Below are 23678 nucleotides of genomic sequence, written 5' to 3'. Positions count from 1 at the left end.
TAATTACCACAGACTTACATATGAATAATTGTTTTTCTTAATGATAATAGTTTCATATGTAACTCAAAATATTACAAGAGACAATATGAGATCATGCAAGACACTGTTTAATAAAGCAAATGATTATTTGGCATTAAATTGGGAAGACAATTTATCTCAAAAACATCATGTCTCTATGGAAGGTAAGAACCCACTGTTTCTAGAAATGGGCTCTAATTTAAAAATACTCCATATCATATCATACAGCGCCCTCTGGTGATTCATCACAAAACTAGAGTTGGGGGAGGAGATAAAGGAAGGCTGAGTTACTGCACTATTGGAAGGCTGGGTGCACATATGAATTACAATCCTGGTTCTGCCTCCAGGTAGCTATGACCTGGGACAAGTTATTCTCTGGCGTACAGGTTTTGACACAATAAAATGATAATTTCTGCTCTTAAATTTCTGTTCTGAAATGACTTATAATTTCCATTTATTATTTTCTTAATTCCACAGTAAATTATTGAACCGTTACTATATGACAGATTCTGGAATACATCTTTGGTGAAAAGATGAATAAGTCCTAAGCCTTGCACCAATTGAATTCATAATCTAATAAGGATTTACAAAAATGTGAATAAAAATATTCTAATGCTTAAAACAGATTTACTAATAGCATGGTAGTTTCTAAACAAAGGAAATAGGCTGAAGTCAAAGGCAGTCATTTTTTAAAAATATGATAAGAACATCAGCTATCTATGTAGCCGTATGTACAAACACACATGCCTGTTTGCAATACTGCCTCAGTCAGAGAGTCAGAGTTAGCAAGAAAAAATAAGAACTGCAATTTTTAAGAGCAATAATAAATACAAAAAAAGACAAACATGCTTTATATACAGGATTATTTCTAAAATTTCTTAATAAAATTAAAACATAATAAAGAATGTGTACTAGATTTATAAAACTTTACTTGATTTTTAATCAAATAAGCAGAGATACTTAACTCTAGTTCCTAAAAGTGTTTCTAGGGTAGTAAATCAGAAGTTCAGGTGATCTAGGGTCCATATTCAAAGTATTTAGATATACTAAAATACCCAAGAAGCTTAAATTGAAAAAAAATTAGTAATAGCTAAATTTGCGTTTTTACTGTATACCAGATATGATGCTAAATCCTTAAAATGTTATCTCATTTAATTTTTCATAGCAACCCTATAAAATACTATTATTGTTCTCATTTTACAGATATGGAAAGAAAGACTTAGGTTAAATAGTTTGCTCTAGTACATGCAGCTGGTGAGTTATGACTGCAACAAACTGCACATAATACAATCTTACTGCAAATAAATATTTAGCATTCAATAAGGTATAAATATTATTTGACTTTTAATGTACTAAAAAATTATTCAACAACTTTTTTCCAAGTGTTTTTGCTACTGGTATTATTTCATAACTATCTTTATAATTAATTCTTCCAGGTACAAAAAACTTAACTGTCCTATCATTTAAAAGTGGTTATCTGGGTTTGCAAAACTTGCAAAAGAAATTAGTTTATAATACAGATTAAAATCAAACAACTGTAGGTTAACGTACTTGCATTTCTTGCTGGATCCTTCAGTCTATATATGAGCATATATGCATTCGTGGAGCTAGTAAGAAATATAAAAAAGATTAATAGGGACAAAAAGTAGACTGCAAGGATTCCATCTTCTAGTATCAAATATTTAAAATTGTGGGTTTTTTCTTTCAATTAGAAAATAATGCCACTGTTCACAGACACATTCAAATTTAAAACATTCCAGAAAAAAAGGAAAATCTTTATTTTCCTTTTGATGACATATTCATGAGAAGATTACATATCTCTGTTTGGTAACACAGTAAAGTCTTCAACAAAGCTGTGTGCTTGAATGACTATGACAGTTAAGTCAGGGTCAGCAAACTTTTTCTGGAAAGGGCCAGATAGTAAAAATCTTAGGTTTTGCAGGCTATATGGTCTGTGTTACAACTATTCAACTATGTTGCTGTGGAGTAAAAGCATCAACACATAAAATATAAACAATATATAATCTATGTCAGTGTTCCAAAAAAACTTTATTTCCAAAATCTGGAGATAGGCTGGATTTGGCTTATTGATTGTAGTTTGCCAACCACTGGGGTTAAATTCTTTGATGATAAAAAATATTGAGAAGTTATAATTAATTCTAACTATATAAATACTAAAAATTAGGAAATTATTTACCTTGCAAAAGCACTGGAATAATATCCTCTGCTTCCTGAAGATCCACCATGTGTTTTCTTAATGTCCTCTTGTGTTATCTAAAAAGTTGTTACATTATTTTCTTTTTATTTGCAAAATCTATATCATTACATCAATGTCAATATGTAACCCAATCTTAATCTGAGTTAAATGCTACATAAGATCTTCAAGATGGACCACACAGACACCAATTCACACAGCTGAATCATCACCAGGGACTGGTCACTAGCCAGTTTGTTCTAGTGCTTGTAATCACACATGAAGCACAAGTAGCATATACGACAGCTCAGGGCAAGAAGAAAATTGGTAGTCTATCTCTGGAAATATTCAGCAAGCCCCAAACAAAACAAAACAAAGAAATAACAACAATAAACAAAAGCAAGAAATTTACTGAAAGCAAAAATAAAAGACTGATTTGACCTGGGTTTTAGGATATATCACTAAACAGATTCCCCCATTTTAAATAAATTCTGTTGATTAGAAACATCCCTAGTCCTGTCTTTCAGAATAATCATCTTAAAAGACACTTCCTTACCCTGCTGACATGTTGATCATTGAAGCTGTACCACTGCTCATCACTGAATGACTTTATGCAAGCATAATAATGACCACCAGCAGCACTCCCCGAATGAACCATAACAGAGAAGAGCTCATAGATCAAGGAACTCTAAGCGGAAAAAATAAAAGTAATTCAGAGTAGAGGAATAACATAAAACCCTAATTTGTATATTTCCTATTCTCTATTAACATACAGAAGTAACATGATAATTGTCCTATATATGATTATAATAGGTCAACTTCCCCTAAGACAAAATTAAAGTAAATCATCAAATAATTTTAGACATCACAAGTTTCACTCAGTGTATTCTTTCAAATTTTAATTATGCTATATAATCTTTGGAACTATATAAATCTGTAAATATAAACTTATTTATTTAGTAAAAATTAAATAGTCCAAATCAACGGCTATACATTTTTAAAGTTTCATCATAATTATCAAAACCAAAATAATTATTTCCAGAAAATTCTGATGGTAGCAACTTCTAGATGACAATAATGGCTGCAGATTCACAAGACTGAATCGGCTTCCAAATTAGAATTACATATATCATATTACAAACAAAAGATAATACAGCCTAAGAGTAAGGGTTCTCAAATGCAATAATTTTAGTTTCAAATCACAAACAGACTGCTAAAAGGTAGGAAGGAGAGTAAGAATGACTGCATCCAAATCTAAAATGATAATATGCCAAAAAAAAAATTACATAAAAACAAATTTTAACATTCTCTTCTAATACTGTTTGTTAACAAATTAACGCATTACTCTTAAATAAAAAAGGTATGAATCTTCAAACATAGTACTGACAAGTAAAATTACAAATTTTTAGATCTGGGTAGAACAACAGAAAGCATCTAATTCAAATTACTCCAAAATATAGCAACTGAAAGGCACACAGATTAAATGATTTGCCCCAAATTACACAGCTTATTAATGGCAAAGTCAGGACTAAAACCTACATCATTTGACCCTCTTATGAAGTCGTCAAATAGTGAATATTTTAGGCTTTGTGGGCAACATGATCTCTGTCACAACTATTCAACTCTCTCATTAGAGCACTAAGCCAGCCATAAACAATACATAAACAATGGCTGTGATCCAGTAAAACTTTATTTACATCAACAGGTGGCACCAAGCAACACACCTGAAAACTCATAGAACACCAAGCAGGATAAATACCAAACCAAACCAAACAAAACAAAAAAAATAAAAAACCTCCCACATTTAGGCATTTAATATTCAAATTGCACAAAACCAAAGACAAAAAAATCTTCAAGGGAGGCAGAGGGAAAAACACCTTATCTATAGAGGAAAAAATAAGAATTATAGCACACTTTTCATTAAAAATCATGCAAAAAGAAAGAGAGTGTAGTGAAATAAAGTGTTGAAAGAAAAATTACCACTAACCTAGGATTCTATATACAGTGAAATTTACCCTACAAAAGTGAAGAGTAACTGGAAATCAATGGCTGAAGAAAAACTAGAAAATTTACGAACATGTGAAAATTAAACAAAACACCCTTGAACAACCAATGGGTCAAAGAAGAAATCACACACACAAAAAATTAGAAAATATCTTGAGATAAATGAAAGAGAAAACACAATTTACCAAAACTTATGGAACGCAGCAGAAGCAGTACTAAGACAGAAGTTTATAATGGTAAATACTCACACACACACAAAAAAGAAAAGATCTCACATCAACAACCTAACTTTGTACCTCAAGGAACTAGAAGGAGAACAAACTAAACTCAAAGTTAGCAGAAGGAAGGAAATAATAAAGATCAGAGCAGAAATAAATTAGAGAACAGAAAAACAATTTTTAAAAAATCGACAAAACTGAGGTAGTTTTTTGAAAAGATCACAAAAATCAACAAACCCTTAGCTAGATTAAGAAAAAAAGAGTAGACTCAAATAACAAAAATCAGAAATGAAAGGAGACACTACTGATGCCACTGAAATAAAAAGGCTCATAAGAGACTACTATGAACAATTATATACCAACAAATTGGATAACCTATAAGAAATACATAAATTTCTACAAATACAAAGCTTACCAAGACTGATTCATGAAGAAATAAAAAATATGAACAGACCTATAACTGGTAAGGAGATTGAATCAGTAATAAAAAACCTCCCAACAATGAAAAAGCCCAGCACCAGATGGCTTCACTAGAGAATTCTACCAAACATTTGAAGAATTAACACCAATCCTTCTCAAACTCTTCTGAAAAACTGAAGAAAAGGAAACACTTCCATACTTATTCTGTGGGGCCAGCATTACTTTATACCAAAAAGAGACAAAGATACTATAAGAAATGAAAACTACAGACCAATATCCTTGATGAATATTGATGTAAAAATCCTTAACAAAATAGTAGCAAACCGAATTCAACAACACATTAAAAGGACTACACATCATGACTAAGTGGGATTTATTCCTGGAACGCAAGGATGATTCAAGATACAAAAATCAATGTAATAAAACACATTAACAGAATGAAAGACAAAAACACATGCTCATCTCAACTGATATAGAAAAAGTATGTGAAAAAATTCAACACTCTTCCATGATAAAAAACACTCAATAATAGATTAGAGGGAAATTGTCTCAACATAATAAATGCCTTATATGAAAAACCCACAGCTAACATCATATTCAATGGGGAAAAACAGAAAGTTTTCCCTCTAAAATCAAGAGCAAGGCAAGGAGGCCCACTCATACCATTTCTATTCTACATAGTACTGGAAGTCTTAGCCAGAGCAATCAGGCAAGAAGAAGAAATAAAAGCTATCAAAATAGGAAAGGAAGAAATAAAATTATCTGTGTTCACAGATGACATAGACTTCTACGTAGAAAACCCTGAAGATTCCACACAAATAAACTGTTAGAACTAATAAACGAATTCAGCAAAGTTGCAAGATGCAAAATCAACACACAAAAATCAGTTTCATTTCTAAATCCAAAATGAAAATCAGAAAAACAATACCATTTATAATAGCATCAAAAAGAATAAAATGCTTAGGAATAAACTTAACCAAGGAGGCAGAAGACTCATTCATATACTGAAAATTACAAAACATTGCAGAAAAAAATTAAAGACACAAATAAATGGAAAGGTATCCTATGTTCATTAATTGAAAGATCTAATATTATTAAAATGTCCACACTACACAAAGTGATCTATAGATTCAATGCAATCCCTATCAAAATCCCAATGGTATTTTTTGCAGAAATAGAAAAAAAAAAAAAAATCCTAAAATTCATATATAATCTCAAAAGACCCCAAATAGCCAAAATAATCTTGAGAAAGAAAAATAGAGCTGGAAGCCTCCCACTTCCTCATTTCAAACATATTACAAAGCCACAACAATCAAAACAGTATGATACTGATATAAAGACAAATATATGGACCAATAAAACAGAAAAGAGAACTTAGAAATAAACCCTCACATATATAGTCAAATGATCTTCAATAAAGGCTACACAATGGGCAGAGGATAGTCTCTTTAACAAATAGTGCTGAGAAAAGGGGATATCCACATGCAAAAGAATGAAATTAGACCCTTACCTTATATCATTTACAAAAATTAACTCAAAACAGATTAAAGACCTAAACAAAAGAAAGCTTCTTGACATTGGATTTAGCAATGATTTCTTGGATATAACACCAAAAGCACAAGCAACAAAAGCAGAAATAGACAAATGGAACTACATCAAACTTAAAAACTTCTGTGCAGCAAAGAAAATAATCTGCAGAGTGAAAAAGCAACCTACTGAATGGGAGAAAATATTTGCAAACTGTATATCTGATGAGAGGTTAGTATACAGAACAAAGAACACCTACAACTCAACAACAATAATAAACAATGCAATAAAAAAAATGGGCAAAGGACTTTGGTAGATATTTCTACAAAGAAGATGTGCACATGGCCAAGGAGCACAGGTGCTCAATATCTCTTATTATTAGGGAAATGGAAATCAAAACCACAATGCATATCACTTTACACTTTATTAGGATGGCCATTATATTTTAAAAAAAGAAAGAAAGAAAGAAGCAGAAAATAACAAGCATTGGTGAGCACATGGAGAAACTTGAACCTCATGCACTCATCCTAGGAATGTAAAATGCTATAGCCACTATAGAAAACAGTATGGCAGTTCCTAAAAAAAAATTAAAAGTAAGATCACTACATGATCCAGCAACTTCACTTCTGGGTATATACTCAAAAGAATTGATAGTAGGGTCTTGAAGAGACATTTGCACACTCATGTTCATAGCAGCATTATTCACAATAGCCACAAGGTAGAAGCAATCCAAGTGTCAGGGAATGATAAATGGTGCAGTACATGCTTACAATGGAATATTATTCAGCCTTAAAAAGGAACAGAATTCTGACATATGCTACAAAACGGATGAACCCTGAGAACATGATGTTAAGTGAAATAAGCTAGACACAAAAAGACAAATACTATATGATTTCACTTACATGAGGTATTTAACATAGCAGCTCAGAGATTACTTTATTCTCTCTTTCAACTAAAAACTATAAACTATAAAAGGTACCTTTTCAAGTCCAGGTTTTGAAATCTTTTCAGTTCCACTATTGCTTTCAAGGCAGATTCCTTCATCAACGCCATCATCATTGGAAAAATCATTGCTCATCTGATCACTGTGACAACTACCTTCATTTTCTGCTCCACTGTCAGTGCAACTTTCAGTCTGAGGAGATTTCTTAATAAGACATAATTATCTTAAAATTATAAGTGAAATAAAGGAAAATATATTCAGGAAAACTTTTTACCTGCATACTGCATTTTCACATAATTTAACATATTCCTATTAACATAAATATTTATATTACTTTAAGTAAATTGACTTTCTCTTAAAAACTGAGGCCTTAAGTAAAGTTAAACAAGCAAATTGTATTTTAAAAGCATTTCTGTTATGTCCTTAAAATTCTAATACAACTTAGTGATTCTGAATTCTATTAAATCCCATTTATGTTTACTGTTGCAAAGTAACAATACAAAATTACGATTTCTTTCAGAAAAATCTACAGAAGCAAAGAAACTGAGCTCACTAATGAGCTTCTTCTGTTCTGAAATCCCAAAGAACACCATTTATTTTCTTGAACAAACAGTTCAATTCAATTTATCATTGTGTTAGGTTTTAAATAATTAGAAAAAAATAAGTCATTGTATCTATCTTCAAGAACATTACACTCTCGTGCATAGGAGGTAGAAATGCAACAATAGCAAATTATACTCTTCCTTATGGTTTTTAAAGCACATTCACACAAATTTAATTTGGAGAATTCACCTTCTTAGAAATCCTCAAACAACTCTTTCCCCTCTTTCCCTTTAACATCTTATATACATACCTAAAAATGTTTTTACTTAGTTATAGAATTCTCCTAGACACAGGCTCTTGCTATGTGTAAGGAATTGCATAGAAGTTCTTGAATCAACCAAGCAAAATATAAAAGGCACAAACTTTATTCCAAGAACTTTGTTGTACAGACTGCAGCTAATATACCATCTTAACCTTTCAGGAAAGTTTTGTTTCAAGGCAAAATGAAGATGAAAACCAACTCTAGAATCTCACACAAAAAAGACCAAAAAGATAATTCCTGAAGCTCTGTCAACTAACCCAAAACATCTCTTCTCCAAAGAACTAGATCTAGGGCTTCCTAAGAAGATCCTGCCAAACATTATATCTAGGTTTTCTTCCTTTGGAAAAGATTTCCCTTTATAAGAAATGTATCTGGCATATACAGAAGACCAATCTAATACTAATCGCTATTTGAGTAGGAATCCTACAAAGACTATATCCTTTGAAAGCTTGGCATACTTCGGGTACACTTCCTAACTTAAGCACAAATGTCTGAGATTATTTTAATTAAACCTTTCAAAATGTTATCCAGTAATAATTAACTATTCAATGAACATCTAAGAGGGGTCTTTAAAAAAATTCATGGAAGCATTCATATTACCTTTTAATTCAATTTTTCCACAAACTTTTTGAAGTACCCTCATACTTCATCTAACACATCTTACAAAAGCTATAAAAAACAATGACTATTCTCATTTTACAAGCTAGGAAAATGAGGCTTAGAAAGATTGCATGAATTATCCAAGGTCAGAAAGTCTGCAAGTAGAAGGACAAGAATTTAAACCCACATCTAGCTAGGCCCAAAACATGCACTCTTATACCACAGTGCTTCTTAGTACTTAACAGTACTAAATAAAACTTGATGAATGTTCAAAACTATTTTTGAGTTCCTGGGAAAAGACATTTTTATAACTACAGCAATCAGTCACAATAAGAAAAAAATGCTTCATGGTAGTTATGAGAATAATAAAGATTTATCCTTCTGTAACAACTATGCTAAGTGATTGTAAATATTCCATGTAATGAAATCAAAAGAGTTTCCAAAAAAACAGAGGATATTGTAAATTTTTTTTTTTTTTTTTTTTTTAATAAGGCTAGAGGAACCAGAGAATTCTGGGAGGCCAATGAGTAGAAAGAAACTGAAGAGCATTACAGATGTCTTTCAAAGTCATTTAAATAAAGTTTCAAATTTTAAAAATCTAATCGAAAGGGGAAAACTGCCAAAATACCTTGCATTTCCTAGCTTTTTAACTTAGACAATTTAAGAGCTAGCAAACCTTAAGCAGGAATAACTCAGACACTTTAATCCTTGAAAAAGGCACTAGATATTAAGATACAAATACAAGAAATTAAGTCCATGCTAATCGGTTTGTTCATTCATTCATTCCTATATACATATATTCTGTGATTATATATCAGAAACAAAAGTACAGCCCACCTGTAGACTAGTTTCAATAACTAAGAAAGTATGAAACATCAGATTACCGCTCAAATTCAAGAAAGTCCAGAGTTAAGATCCTTATTGTCTTTTCAAAGAGAATCATAAGTTACTCTGACCAAATGACAATATTTGAAATATAATTTACTGTGCTCAAGAAAAGCTTATACAAAGTTAATTATTTTTATAGAACTCAGTATTAGAAAATAAGGGAAGGAAAAGCCTCCATCAAGAGTCTAAGTGATATCAGTGTAAGTTACCACAAATATCTCTTAAACATGACTGACTAAAGTGGATTAATAAAAAAAATTTTATAAAGAGAAAATATAATAAATATTTACCTCATCTTCAACATCAATAAATGTACTCATATCTAGCTCCTCGGGAAATGTCATACGATCATTCAACTTGATCCTATGCATGGTTGTATAATCAAAATCAAACCTTTTCAACTGTAAGGTCAGCAGATAGGGAAAATGCAAAAATCGAAGACCCTAAAAAAAACAAAGGGGGGACCCTAATGAATACTGAAAATTATCTCAGATAATTAAGTATTAATCTTACATGGCATTTACCTTTCGTGCATCACACTTCTTCTTACAACGTTCGCAAAAATACTGATTTGGGCCATCCAGGATCTCTGGTTGAATAAATGCATGCAATGCTTCTTCCTAGTTAGAAAAAAATACATTTATGATTATGTAAAATATTATGTTAATGACAAAGTCCTAAATGTAAAGCACTGCAATATCAAAATAGTTAAAAGGGGAGTGACTAGAAAGTCAGAAACTCAAAATACACCAAAGAAAAAAATTATCAACAGCAAAATAATGCTGACTATAAAAACTAAATTAAAAAATTATTTCATTTTGCACAAGATTTGCCTTTCTTAATACTGTGCATCACAGGTCATTTCCACCTAATTTTTATTTACATTGTAGTGTTTGTCTAAATAATCAGAAAAAAAACTTCGATCTTTAGATTAAAATGTAATTCCATACTTCTTAGAAAAGCAGTTACATGTATCACTTCAATCTTCTTATAGAAGGAGGCATTTTAAAACTACACAGTAAATAACACTGACCTCTGAAGAATTCACACTATCCATACATATTATATTATCATATAATTATACTTAATCACTACAGTTAGGGTCAGTTGGTAATGCACCATTGCACTAATAGTAAAGAATGAAAAACACTGCGCAACCTTTTTACCGCATGTGAGATATTGCTCCATTTGAAAATATATACAATGCAAGTTCCCAGACTATTCACCTAATAGAACCATATGGTTCTCTTTTCTCCATACAGCCTTAGTAAAGAAGCAGAAACAGTATTATATAAACACTGTTGAAGAATCAGAGGGCATAAAAATATTTTTATTTTAATTTTTAACCACTGGTTTTTCACAATTAAAAAATTAGTTAGTACTATATATAAGATTGCATGCATAATCTCAAATTTCATCTGATGTTAAATCTTTATACGTGGTCTAAGAAGAACTACTGATAATATTGATTGCATATAAAGAAAAAAATTAAATCATTAAGACGAAAGTGTCTTAAAAGACTTTTATTTTGATATAGAACAAGTTGTTCCTCCAAAGATAAATAAAGAAGCTTGATGGACTGGCAAAATGGAGTTAGCTGCAAAATAGCTGGCAAAGCTTATAAAACTACTATCCACATATTGTTTAATACAGCTGACTTTGGAAAAAGATAAAAATATGAAAAGATATTCTAATCCCATCTCCTATTTTGCTCTCAGAACACAAGGAAATCAAATAGCTGGGTTTTTTCCACATGACCAAGTCATTTTACTGGAGGTCACAGGAGTGAACAAATTTAGAACATAATTTTTTTTCTCTAAAGCATATTTTAAGAATGAAAAAAGGCAAATTATGTAAAAGCATAACAGAGAAAAAGAAGATTTAAAGAAAATCACACCTATAGCTTAACACAGACTGATACCAAATTTGTCAGGCATTCCAAACAGAAGTAATTTGAACTGGTAAAACACTCAATATCTTAAAAAAAAGTGTGTTCGGGGGTGACTAAGAAAATTACGTAACTCAAACTCTACTAAACTAAGACGTGTGTGTACTGGTCTCTGGCTTATAATTCACAGCTAGGAATATCTTTTTTAAAACACTTTAAATAATAATTTAAATAATTTAAAGTTTAAAGAACAGAGAACTCTCAAATGCTCATTATTCAATCTCATCAGCTTTTTAACATTTTAGTACCTTTGCTTGATCCCCCCACCCAGACATCATTATGTATTTTTTTCTGAACCATTTGAGAATAGTTTCATACATTATGTTTTACCATTTAATATTTCAATAACTTTTTAAAAATAAAAATATTCTTATATAAACAGTACAGTTATCAGACTGAGTAAAATTTAATATTGATAGGTACTTTTGTCAGTCCCTATTCCAATTCTGTCAACTACCCTAGTAACACAGTAGCATTTCTCCCCCATTTAGTACAAAATCTAATCCAGGGTCACAAGTTACATTTGGCTGTCTCTTTAGATTCTTTTAATCTGGAACGGTTTTAAAGCCTGTCCTTTCTTTCATGACATTAATATTTTTGAACAGAGGCCAGTTATTTTACAAAACGTTCTACAATTTGGGTTTGTCTGCTGTTCTTATTAGGTTCATTTTATACATTCCTTGCTAGACTATTACATAAGTAATGATGTGTCCTTCTAAAGGTATCATAGTCGCAGGCCATGATGTCCCTCACTTCATCATTGGTGATATTAACATTACTAACCTGGTCAAGGTGTAGTCCAGTTCCCCATTTTAGTTATTATTTTCCCCCTTGCAGCCTATAAGCAATTTGTAAAGAGACACTTGGTGACCATGCAAAAATCCTGAGCCTTACCAAACTTTCCACCCTTGATTTTAGCATCCACTAACAAATTCTTGCCTACATCGAATTTTAATATGATGTTTGCTTTTTCAGCCAACTTAAAAATCTATTTTTTTTGTAACAGGTAATTTAAGCTCATTCGTATTTGATATGACTGATATGTGTGGTTTTATCTCAGTCACTATTGTATGTTATAATTATTGTTTTAGGTAATATTTACTGTGTTCTTTTCTCTACGTGATTTCTTTGCTATTTTTTACATTTTCTTTTGGTAGTTAGCAGGGTTAGTCATTTTGTTCTAGCAGTTAACTTTGCATTTATACTTTTTGTTAGTGCTCTTAATCTCCTTTATATTTTCCCTCCCCCTTTCTTCTTTCTTAAGTTTTTAGTGTCTGGTCTGCCAGTTTTAAACAGTAACCTTTGTCTCCTGCCCACACAAAAGTATGTGATCTTATTCTACTCTCCCTTTTTCTCCCTCTTCTCCTTTTTAAAAGTGTCCTATTTGTACTTTGTCTAACATATAACATTTCATTCTTTTCTTCTACCCATGTCCCCAACCTTGTTTTATTTAGTCTTTAATTCTACAATATACTATATTAAATGTGCCCAGTACTTTTGCTAAAGTTTCCCCAGTTATCTCTTAGTTAAGCTCATTTTCTAATAAACTCCTCAACAGCCCATGGATACAATATCCAATGAGTTCTTCAATGTTCAACATTGTTCTTTAATAGACATCATAACTGAAGAAAAACTTGACTGGATATCACATCCTTGGCTTGTGCTTTCTTTCCTTGAGTTTCCTGAAATTGCTACTCTGTTGCCATGCTTTGCATGTTGCACTTCAGAAGTATGATGCCAGCCCAATTTACCTTTAAAGCTTAACAGTTTACTAAAATTTGTCTCTGAGTTCATTGCTACAGGTCAATTTTTCCAGATATATAATGGGTACTTCAAAAGGCAGATTTAACATTTCCCTTAGTCCCAGGAAGTTTTTCTAGATTATAGTTTTGACCATCAGTTTTGTTCCACTGGTTTTTCTTCTTCACAGACTCCACAATTATTTTGGACCTCCTTTGTGGGTCTTCCCTTTCAATTATTTTTTTCTGAGATACTTTTTACTTCTTTACCTTATTTTCATTCAATGTCCCTCATAAGATTTTCATTCTTTTTTAAAAAAAAGATGACCAGTAAGGGGATCTTAAACCTTGACTCGGTGTTGTCAGCACCACGCTCTCCCAAGTGAGCTAACTGGACACCCCTATATAGGGATCCAAACCTATGGCCTTGGTGTTATCAGCACCATACTCTCCCAAGTGAGTCATGGGTCGGCCCAGATTGTCATTCTTTTGATTCTCTCTTGAGCATCTTGTAATTTCTTCTTCATTTATAACATAGCTTTTTCTTCAGTTTCTTTCCTGAGCTTGGTGAACTCCCACTGCATTTCTTCCTGGTTTTTTTATCCATTCTATCTTCTTAAATTTTTGGATATCAAGTTTTGTTCTGCTCATTTGAGAACATTTAATTCAGTGTAGAATACTGTGTAAATAGTATTCAATTTCATATTTACTTTCCTGAAGTAGTATTTTTTGGGAGGGGAGTTATCAGCTGAAAAGCTTTAATACAGATTTTCTGTTTTCTTCTAACAGTGGTGCTGTGTAAGTTTAATTTTTTTTACCCTAGTCATTTTGAGGACAGCATTTTTTAGTTTGTGGGCACATTCTTTGCTAGTTTAGCGGAGTGCTGTTTCTTAAATGAGTAATGGGAGAGGAGAGGTTGGTATCTTCCATTTTTGCAGGACCCTTAATTTTTCTCTTTCTTCTTGTTTTTTCTTTACTGCTATAATTCTAAGGGGTATCAATGCTTCTTCATTTACCTCATTCTTCCACAGACATGAATTCCCTCCAAGGCTGCCACTTCGAATTCTTCTCATTATTAAACCTTTTCCCTGTAGCTGATGCTATAAACTACCACATCCTCGACTATGTTCATTATTTTGGCACTTACTGTTGTACCCCCACTTTTTGAGGGTGATTTTGTCCCTGTTTTGTTTAAGTCCTTCAATCCCCACTCTTTGTTTTCACAGTCTCTTCAACTTCCCACTCTATACTCTCTACATATACAGACTTGCAGTAGCAGTGGAAGCTCTGTTGGAATTATGTGTTTACTTTGCTCCTTACAGGTAATTTGAAGTTCATGGTATTCTCTGTCTCCTGGTAATGCAGAAAGTATGGATTAGTTGCATTTCATTTGTGTTCTTTTTAGTCTACGGTTTTTTTTAAGAATGTGTGGAGATATTCAGATTCAAATTCAGATTCAGATTCAGGCAGCTGCCATTATCCTTCAGACTCAGAAACCAGTTAAAGCTATGTTAATATATTCTACAGCTTCCCTACTCTAGCTTTCTGAAAGGTTGTCACCAAGATAATTATAAATAAGATTAGTAAGTTATAAATATTAGCTTCAGAAAGGAAGGTAACTACCATCAAGAAAACACATGAAAAGATAAAATTCACTGGTAAATCAGGTACACAAACAGGAAAGAAAAAGTAATCAAACCTAATCACTACAGAAAAACACCAAACTGTGATGATAAACAATGACAGGAAGAAAGGAACAAAAGATATAAAAAACAACCAGAAAACTATCAACAGAACAGCAGGACTAAGTCCTCACTTATCAATAATAACTTTGAATATAATGATCTAAATACCCCAATTAAAGCTATAGACTGGCTAAATGGATTTTAAAAAACAAGATCTAGTGACATGCTGCCTTCAAGAAACTCACTACAACTGTAAAAACACACATAGACTGAAACAGATGGAATGGAAAAACATATTCCAGGCAGACAGAAATCAAAAGTAAGCAGGAATAGCTACATTTACATCAGATAAAACAGACTTTAAGTCAAAAAGAGTAAAAAGAAACAAAGAAGGTTTTATATAATGTTAAAGGGGTCAATTCAGCAAGAGGATATAGCAATTGCAAATATATATGCACCTAACATTGGAGCACCCAGATATATAAAACAAGTAATATTAGATCTAAAGGGACAGATAGACTCCAAATCGATAACAATTAGAGAATTCAACACTCTATTTGCAGCACTAGACAAATCATCTAGACAGAAAATCAACAAAAAAAAATTGAATTTAAACTGCACTACTGTCTAAATGAACCTTACAGACATTTACAGAACACTGCATCCAATAGCTGCAGAATACATATTTTTTTCATAAGCATATAGAACATTCTCTAGGACTGACCATATGTTAAGCCACAAAACAAGTCTCAACAAACTTAAAAAAATTAAAATCATATCAAGTATCTCTTCCCTGATCACAATGGAATAAAACTAGAAATCAATAGCAGGAAAAACTCTTGAAACTGTACAAACATATGAAGATTGAACATGCTCCTGAATGACAAATGGGTCAAAGAAGAAATTAAGAAGAAAATCCTAAAATTCCTTAAAACAATGAAAACAGAAACACAACATACAGTCAAAGCAGTACTAAGAGGGAAGTTTACATCAAGAAATGTCTACATCGAGAAAGTAGAAAGAATTCAAGTAAACAACCTTACAATACATCTTAAGGAACTAGAAAAGAAAGAACAAACCAAACCCCAAATTAGCAGAAAGCAAGAAATAATAAATATCAGAGCAGAAATAAAGAAAATTGAAACTAATAATAATAAAGATTGACAAAACAGAATGTTGGTTTTTGAAAAGATAAAAATGACAATCCATTAGCTGGACTAACCAAGAAAAAAAAGAGATTCAAATAAATAAAATCAGAAATTAAAAAAGAGACCTCACAGCTAATACTATGGAAATAAAAGGATCATTAGAGATAATTATGAACAACTACAGGCCAAAAAAATCAGAAAACCTAAAGGAAATTATCCTGGACAAATACAATACCAAGACTGAACCAAGAAGAAACAGAAAACTTGAACAGAACAATGAAGAGTAACAAGATTGAATAAGTAATAAAAAGGTTCCCTCTAAAAAAAAAGTCCAGGACCAGATGGCTTCACTGATGAATTCTACCATAACCTTAAAGAAGAAGTAATACAAATTGTTCTCAAAATCTTCCAAAAAACTGAAGAGGAGGGAACTCTTCCAGACTCATTCTACAAGGCCAGCATTACCCTGAAACCAAAACCAGATAAGGACACAACAAAAAAGAAAAACTACAGGCCCATAACCCTGATGAACATTGATACAAAAATCCTCAACAAAATACCAGCAAACAGAATCCAGCATTATATCCAAAATATCATTCACCATGATCAAGTGGGATTTATCCTAGGGATGCAAGGCTGGTTCAACATACACAAATCAATAAATGTGACATATCACATCAACAGAATAAAGGACAAAAACCATATGATCATCTCCGTTGATGCAGAAAAAGCATTTGGTAAAATTCAACATTCAAAAAAACCCTCAACATATTAGTAAAGGCAAAAGATATACGCGATCTAAAGAGAAACCACAGTATTTCTCAATATATTAGCTATAGAAGGAATGTACTAACAGACTGACAGCTAATATCATACTGACTGGGGAAAAAGCTGAAAATTCTTCCTCTAAGAATTGTAACAAAATAAGGATCCCCACTCTCTCCACTCTTATTCAACATATTACAGGAAGTCCTAGCAAGAGCAATTAGGCAAAAAAAAAAAAAAAAAAAAAAAGGACATCTTAATTGGAGAAGAAAAAGTCAAAACTCCCCCTGTTTGCAGATGACATGATCTGATCTATAGAAAAACCTAAAAGTTCCACCAAAAACTCTTAGAACTGATAAACAAATTCAGTAAACCTGCAGGAAACAGAGCATTTCTACATACCAATAACAAGCAAGATGAAAAAGAAACCAAGAAAGCAATCCCATTTACAATAGCTACAAAAAAATAATAAAGTACCTAGGAATTAATTTAACCAAAGAGGTGAATGATCTACACAAGAAAAACTATAAAACACTGGGGAAAGAAACTGAAGAAAACACAAAGAAGTATAAAGACATTCCATGTTCCTGGATTGAAAGATTTAATATTGGGAAAATGACCATACTGTCAAAAGAGATCTACAGATTCAATGCAATCCCTTTCAAAATACCAGTGACATTCTTCACAGTAGGAAAAAACAATTCTAAAATTTGTATGGAACCACAAAAGACCCTGAATAGCCAAAGCAATCCTGAGTAAAAAGAACAAAGCTGGAGGCATCACACTAACTGACTTCAAAAATATACTACAAAGCTATAGTGACCAAAATAGCATGGTACTGGCATTAAAACAGACATACAGACCAATGGAATAGAATGGAGAACCCAGAAGTAAAGCCATGTATTTACAGCCAACTGATTTTTGATAGAATCACTGAGAGTATTCATTAGAGAAGGGACAGTCTCTTCAATAAATGGTACTGGAAAAACTAAATAGCCATATGCACTAGAATGAAACTAGATCCTTATCTTTTACCATAGTCCAAAATCAACTCAAAATGGATTAAAGACTTAAATATAAGACCTGAAACCATGAAACTATCAGAAGAAAACAGGGGAAATGCATCAGGACCCCAGGCTGGGCAAAGACTTTATGAAGAGGGCAGCAAAAGCCCAGGCAACAAAAGCAAAGACAGACAAATAGGATTATATTAAACTAAAAGCTTCTGCACAGCAAAGGAAATAATCAACAGAGTGAAGAGACAACCTGCAAAATAGGAGAAAATATATTTGCAAGCTATGCATCCAACAAGTGATTACTATTCCAAAATATACAAGAAACTCAAACAACTCAACAGCAAGAAAATAATCCGATCAAAAATGGCAAACAAGCTGAATAGACATTTTTCAAAGGAAGATATAGAAACACTCAACAGGTATATGAAAAAATGCTCAACATCACTAATCATCATCAGAGAAATGAAAATTAAAACCACGGTGAGATATCATTTACCCCAGTTACCATGATTATTATCAAAAAGACAGAAAATCAGATACAAGAAGATGGAAAGATATCCCATGCTGTTGGATTGGAAGAATCAACATAGTGAAAATGTCCATACTACCCAAAGTGATATACAAATTCAATGCAATCCCCATCAAAATTCCAATGACATTTTTCTCAGAAACGGAAAGAACTATCCAGACATTTATATGGAATAATAAAAGACCACGCATAGCCAAAGCAATGCTCAGCAAAAAAAACAAAGCTGGAGGTTTAACACTACCCGACTTTAAGCTATACTACAAAGCTATAATAACCAAAACAGTATGGTACTGGCATAAAAACAGACACACTGATCAATGGAATAGAACAGAGAATCCAGAAATCAACCCACACACTTACTGCCATCTGATCTTTGACAAAGGCACCAAGCCTATTCACTGGGGAAGGGACTGCCTCTTCAGCAAATGGTGCTGGGAGAACTGGATATCCATATGCAGGAGAATGAAACTAGATCCATACCTCTCACCATATACTAAAATCAACTCAAAATGGATTAAGGATTTAAATATACACCCTGAAACAATAAAACTTCTTAAAGAAAACATAGGAGAAACACTTCAGGAAGTAGGACTGGACACAGACTTCATGAATATGACTCCAAAAGCACGGGCAACCAAAGGAAAAACAAACAAATGGGATTATATCAAACTAAAAAGCTTCTGCACAGCAAAAGAAACAATTAACAGAGTTAAAAGACAACCAACAGAGTGGGAGAAAATATTTGCAAAATATACACCTGACAAAGGATTAATATCCAGAATATACAAGGAACTCAAACAACTTTACAAGAAGAAAACAAGCAACCCAATTAAAAAATGGGCAAAAGAGCTAAGTAGGCATTTCTCTAAGGAATATATACAAATGGCCAACAGGCATATGAAAAAATGCTCAACATCACTCAGCATCCAGGAAATGCAAATTAAAACCACAATGAAATACCATCTCACCCCAGTTAGGATGGCTAAAATCCAAAAGACTCTGAACGATAAATGCTGGAGAGGTTGCGGAGAAAAAGGAACTCTCATACATTGCTGGTGGGACTGTAAAATGGTGCAGCCTCTATGGAAAATGATATGGAGGTTCCTCAAACAATTGCAGATAGATCTACCATATGACCCAGCTATCCCACTGCTGGGAATATACCCAGAGGAATGGAAATCATCAAGTCGAAGGTATACCTGATCCCCGATGTTCACTGCAGCACTCTTTACAATAGCTAAGAGTTGGAACCAGCCCAAATGTCCATCATCAGATGAGTGGATACAGAAAATGTGGTATATCTACACAATGGAATACTACTGAGCTATAAAAAAGAATGAAATACTGCCATTTGCAACGACATGGGTGGACCTAGAGAGAATTATATTAAGTGAAACAAGTCAGGCACAGAAAGAGAAATATCACATGTTCTCACTTATTTGTGGGAGCTAAAAATAAATACACATACACCCCCCCCCCCAAAAAAAAACCACCAGGGGGGTGGTGGGGAAGAAGACATAACAATTGCAATTCCTTGAAATTGATATGACAAGCAAACAGAAAGGACACTGTTGGGAGGGAGTGGGGAGAGGGAGGAGGGACGGAAGTTTCGGTAATGGGCCTCAATAATCAACCACATTGTAAAAGAAAAAGAAATAAAAAAAAAAGAAGGAAAAAAAAAAGACAGAAAATAACAAATGCTGGCAAGGATGCAGAGAAAGAGGAACTCTTACACATGGTGGGTTGGAAAGCAAATTAGTACAACCATTATGGAAAACAGTATGGAGGATCCTCAAAAAACTACAAATACGACTACCTTATGATCCAGCAATCCCACTACTAGGTTATATATCCAAAGGAAAGGAAATCAGAATATTGAAGAAATATTTGTACTCCCATGTTTGCTGCAGCACTATTCACAACAGCGAAGACATGCAATCAACCCAAGTGTCCATCAACAGATGAACAGATAAAGAAAATGGGGTATGTATTCATAATGGAATACTATTCAGCCATAAAGAAGAATGGAATCTTGCCATTCACAACAACATGGATAAGCCCACAGGATATTATGTTAAGTGAAGTAAGCCTGGAACAGAAAAAGAAACACTCCATGTTCTCACTATATGTGGAAGCTAAGAAAGTTGATCACACAGAAGTAGAGAGTAGAATGATGGTTACCAGGAGCTAGAAAGAGGCAGGATGGGGGGGATAGTGAGGGGCTGGTTAACGGATACAAAAGAATAGCTAGATAAGAGGAATAGTACCTAGTGTCCTATAGCACTTTATAGTGATTTTAATGAACAACAATTTACTGTACAGTGTCACCTAGCTAAAAGAGGATTTTGAATGTTTTCAACACAAAGAAACAAAAAAGGTTTGAGGTAATGGAAAAAATAAATTAGTGGTCGCCAGGGTTTCAGGGGATGAGACAGGGAGGGAGGAATAGGTGGAGCACAGAGGATTTTGGGGGGCAGTAAACAGTAAACTATTCTGTATGATACTGTAATGGTGTGTACATGACATTATGCATTTGGCAATACCCATAGAATTGTACAACACAAAGAGGAAACTGTAATATAAAATTAAGTTAATAATAATAATATATCAATATTGATTCATAATTGTTACAAATGTACTCTATTAATATAACATCAATAATAGGAGAAACTACATATGGGATGGGGGAAGGTATGGGAACTATCTGTATTTTCTGCTCGATTTCCCTGAAAAACTAAAATTGCTACAAAAGTGAAGAAGAAAATTAGCTTCAATTCATCCATCCATACACCCAATGAATTATGTAAAGGATGGACTAATGTGGTAATATACATTTATCTGCACCTAATGGAATGTACATGATAACTAAAAGTCATGCCAAACTATATTTTAGGTATCAAACAAATAGGTTATGGGCCATAAAAAAGAAGCAAAATGTGATAAACATTGTACTGCTATTAACATACACACAAATAAAACTGCTTATCTCTTTGGTATGTTAAATTACTCATGTATCATGCTTCTAAACTAGTAACAATGATAGTTTTATTTTCTAGAGCTTTTCCCCATCTTATATATTGTGCAAAATGTAAATTTGCACATAGTTTTCAACTGTCATTTTCAGAATTCAGAATAGAACACAGAAAATTCTTACATCCTTAGTTCTCCAAATAAAAAATACTGGTTACCAAAATATTATACCTAATGCATATAATCTAGGCACAGTGCAATCAAAAGATATGTGCAAGGAACAGTATTGCCTATAAAGCCTCATGTTTTTGGGTTTTTTTTAAAACTATTTATCTCTATACATGCTATACATATATCAATTCTTTCTCCATCATTCAAGGCCTATTTTATTTTGAATGAAGAAAGAGGTATTAAACCACACTTTATTTTTCAGACTGAACAAAAAAAGATAAATTGGAACCTCCACTGAGAACTATATCCTAACTGATTTTAATGTACTAAGCAATTTTGTGCTATTGATATACAGTAGCATATTTTCCTTACAGATATATTCTACTAACTTTCCAGGATATACACTTTTTTTTTTAAAACTACGAATAGGCTTCTAGATATTTTTACCTAAGCTATCCTTTCTTTTCATTGCATTTTTAAAGATAATTGTAAATTCACATGCAATTATAAGAATTAATACAGAGAAATCCTCTATACACCTTGTTCAGTTTCTGCTAATGGTAACATTTTGGAAAACTATAGTATAATATCACAACCATAATATTCACATTGATACAATCCAACCTATTTTATTCAGATTTTTCCAGTTTTTTGGTGTACTCAATTTGTCTGCCTATGTATTAATTCTATACAATTGTATCACCTGTATAGGCTCATGTATCCACCAACATTCAAGAGAATGGACAGTTTCTGCACAAGAATACCTGTGCTGCTCTTTTATAGCTATTACCACCTAACCACCCTCTCCTTGCCACCACCAAATCCATAAGCTCTAGCAATGATTAATTTGTCCCCCGTCCTAAAATGCTGTCATTTCAAAAATGTTATATAAATGGATTCATACAGTGTGTAATCTTTTGGGACTGACTTTTCACTCAGCATAATTCCCTGGATATTCATTCAAGTTTTTGTGTGTATCAATAGTTTGTTCTTTTTATTGCTGAGTAGTATTACATGGTTTGTATGTACCACAGTTTGTTAAACCATTCACTCGTTGAAGCAAGTCTGGGCAGATTCCAATTTCTGAATATTAAAAATAAAGGTGCGATGAACATTCATGTATAAATTTTTGTGTGAACGTAAGTTTTCATTTCTGTGAGATAAAAAACCAAGAGCAGTTTCTGGGGTTTATGATAACTGCACATTCAGTTTCATAAGAAACTGCCTGTAACATTTCACATTCCCACCAGCAATGTATAAGTGATCCAGTTTCTCCACACTGTCAACAGCTTTTCATACCGTCATTTAAATTTTAGCCATTCTGGTAGGGGGAGAGTAATATCTACATTGTGATTTGAACTTGCATTTCCCTATTGCTACTGGTGTCGAACATCTTTTCTGTATTTATTTGACATATTTGTTTATTGTCAAATTGGATTGTTTTGGATTTTTTACCTCATGTGTTTTGAGAGTTCTTTATATATTTTAAATACAAGTCCTTTGTCAGACACATGGTTTGCAATATGTCCTCCCAGTCTGTAGCTTCTCTTTTCAACCTCCTCACGAGTTTTCAGAGAGCAAATGTTTTTTATTCTGATGAAGTCCAACTTGTCAAGTTTTCCTTTTGTGGACGGTACTTCTGGTATCAAACATAGCACTGGATCTGGAAGATTTTCTCCTGTATCTTCTATAAGTTTCATAGTTTCACATTTAAATCTATCATTTGCTTTGAGCTAATTTTTATCTAAGGTGTGAAGTTTAAGTCAAGGTTCATTTTTGTGATAAGGATGTGCAATTGTTCCAGCACCATTTGTTAAAAACACCATGCTTCCTCCACTGAATTGCTTTTGTGTCCTTGTCAAAAATCAGTTGGCAACACCAAGGTCTCGGGTTTGATCTCCGGCCAGCAAGAAAAAAATTAAAAATGAAAAAATGAAAATCAGTTGGGCATATTTGTGTGGATCTGTTACTGGGTTTTCTATTCTTTTCCACTGATCTATTTATCTGTCCCTCTGCCAGTACCACACAGT

At 32.8% G+C, this 23678-nt stretch overlaps 1 protein-coding gene across 1 annotated transcript in view; it reads right to left on the bottom strand.

Moving 5' to 3' along the window:
- Positions 1 to 23678, bottom strand: part of USP47 (ubiquitin specific peptidase 47) — a 114848-nt gene that overhangs the window by 27954 nt on the left and 63216 nt on the right. The window contains exons 10-15 of the mRNA XM_063095906.1: positions 10202 to 10297; positions 9968 to 10120; positions 7361 to 7528; positions 2769 to 2900; positions 2216 to 2292; positions 1570 to 1625 (exon numbers count right to left, since the gene is read on the bottom strand). Coding sequence (XP_062951976.1) covers positions 1570 to 1625; positions 2216 to 2292; positions 2769 to 2900; positions 7361 to 7528; positions 9968 to 10120; positions 10202 to 10297 — 682 coding nt within the window. The remainder of the gene's footprint in view (positions 1 to 1569; positions 1626 to 2215; positions 2293 to 2768; positions 2901 to 7360; positions 7529 to 9967; positions 10121 to 10201; positions 10298 to 23678) is intronic.

The sequence above is a fragment of the Cynocephalus volans genome, chromosome 4 (assembly GCF_027409185.1).
Source record: "Cynocephalus volans isolate mCynVol1 chromosome 4, mCynVol1.pri, whole genome shotgun sequence".
NCBI lineage: Eukaryota > Metazoa > Chordata > Mammalia > Dermoptera > Cynocephalidae > Cynocephalus > Cynocephalus volans.
Note: the sequence above shows the minus strand (reverse complement) of the source record. Positions and strands in the feature narration are given on the sequence as shown.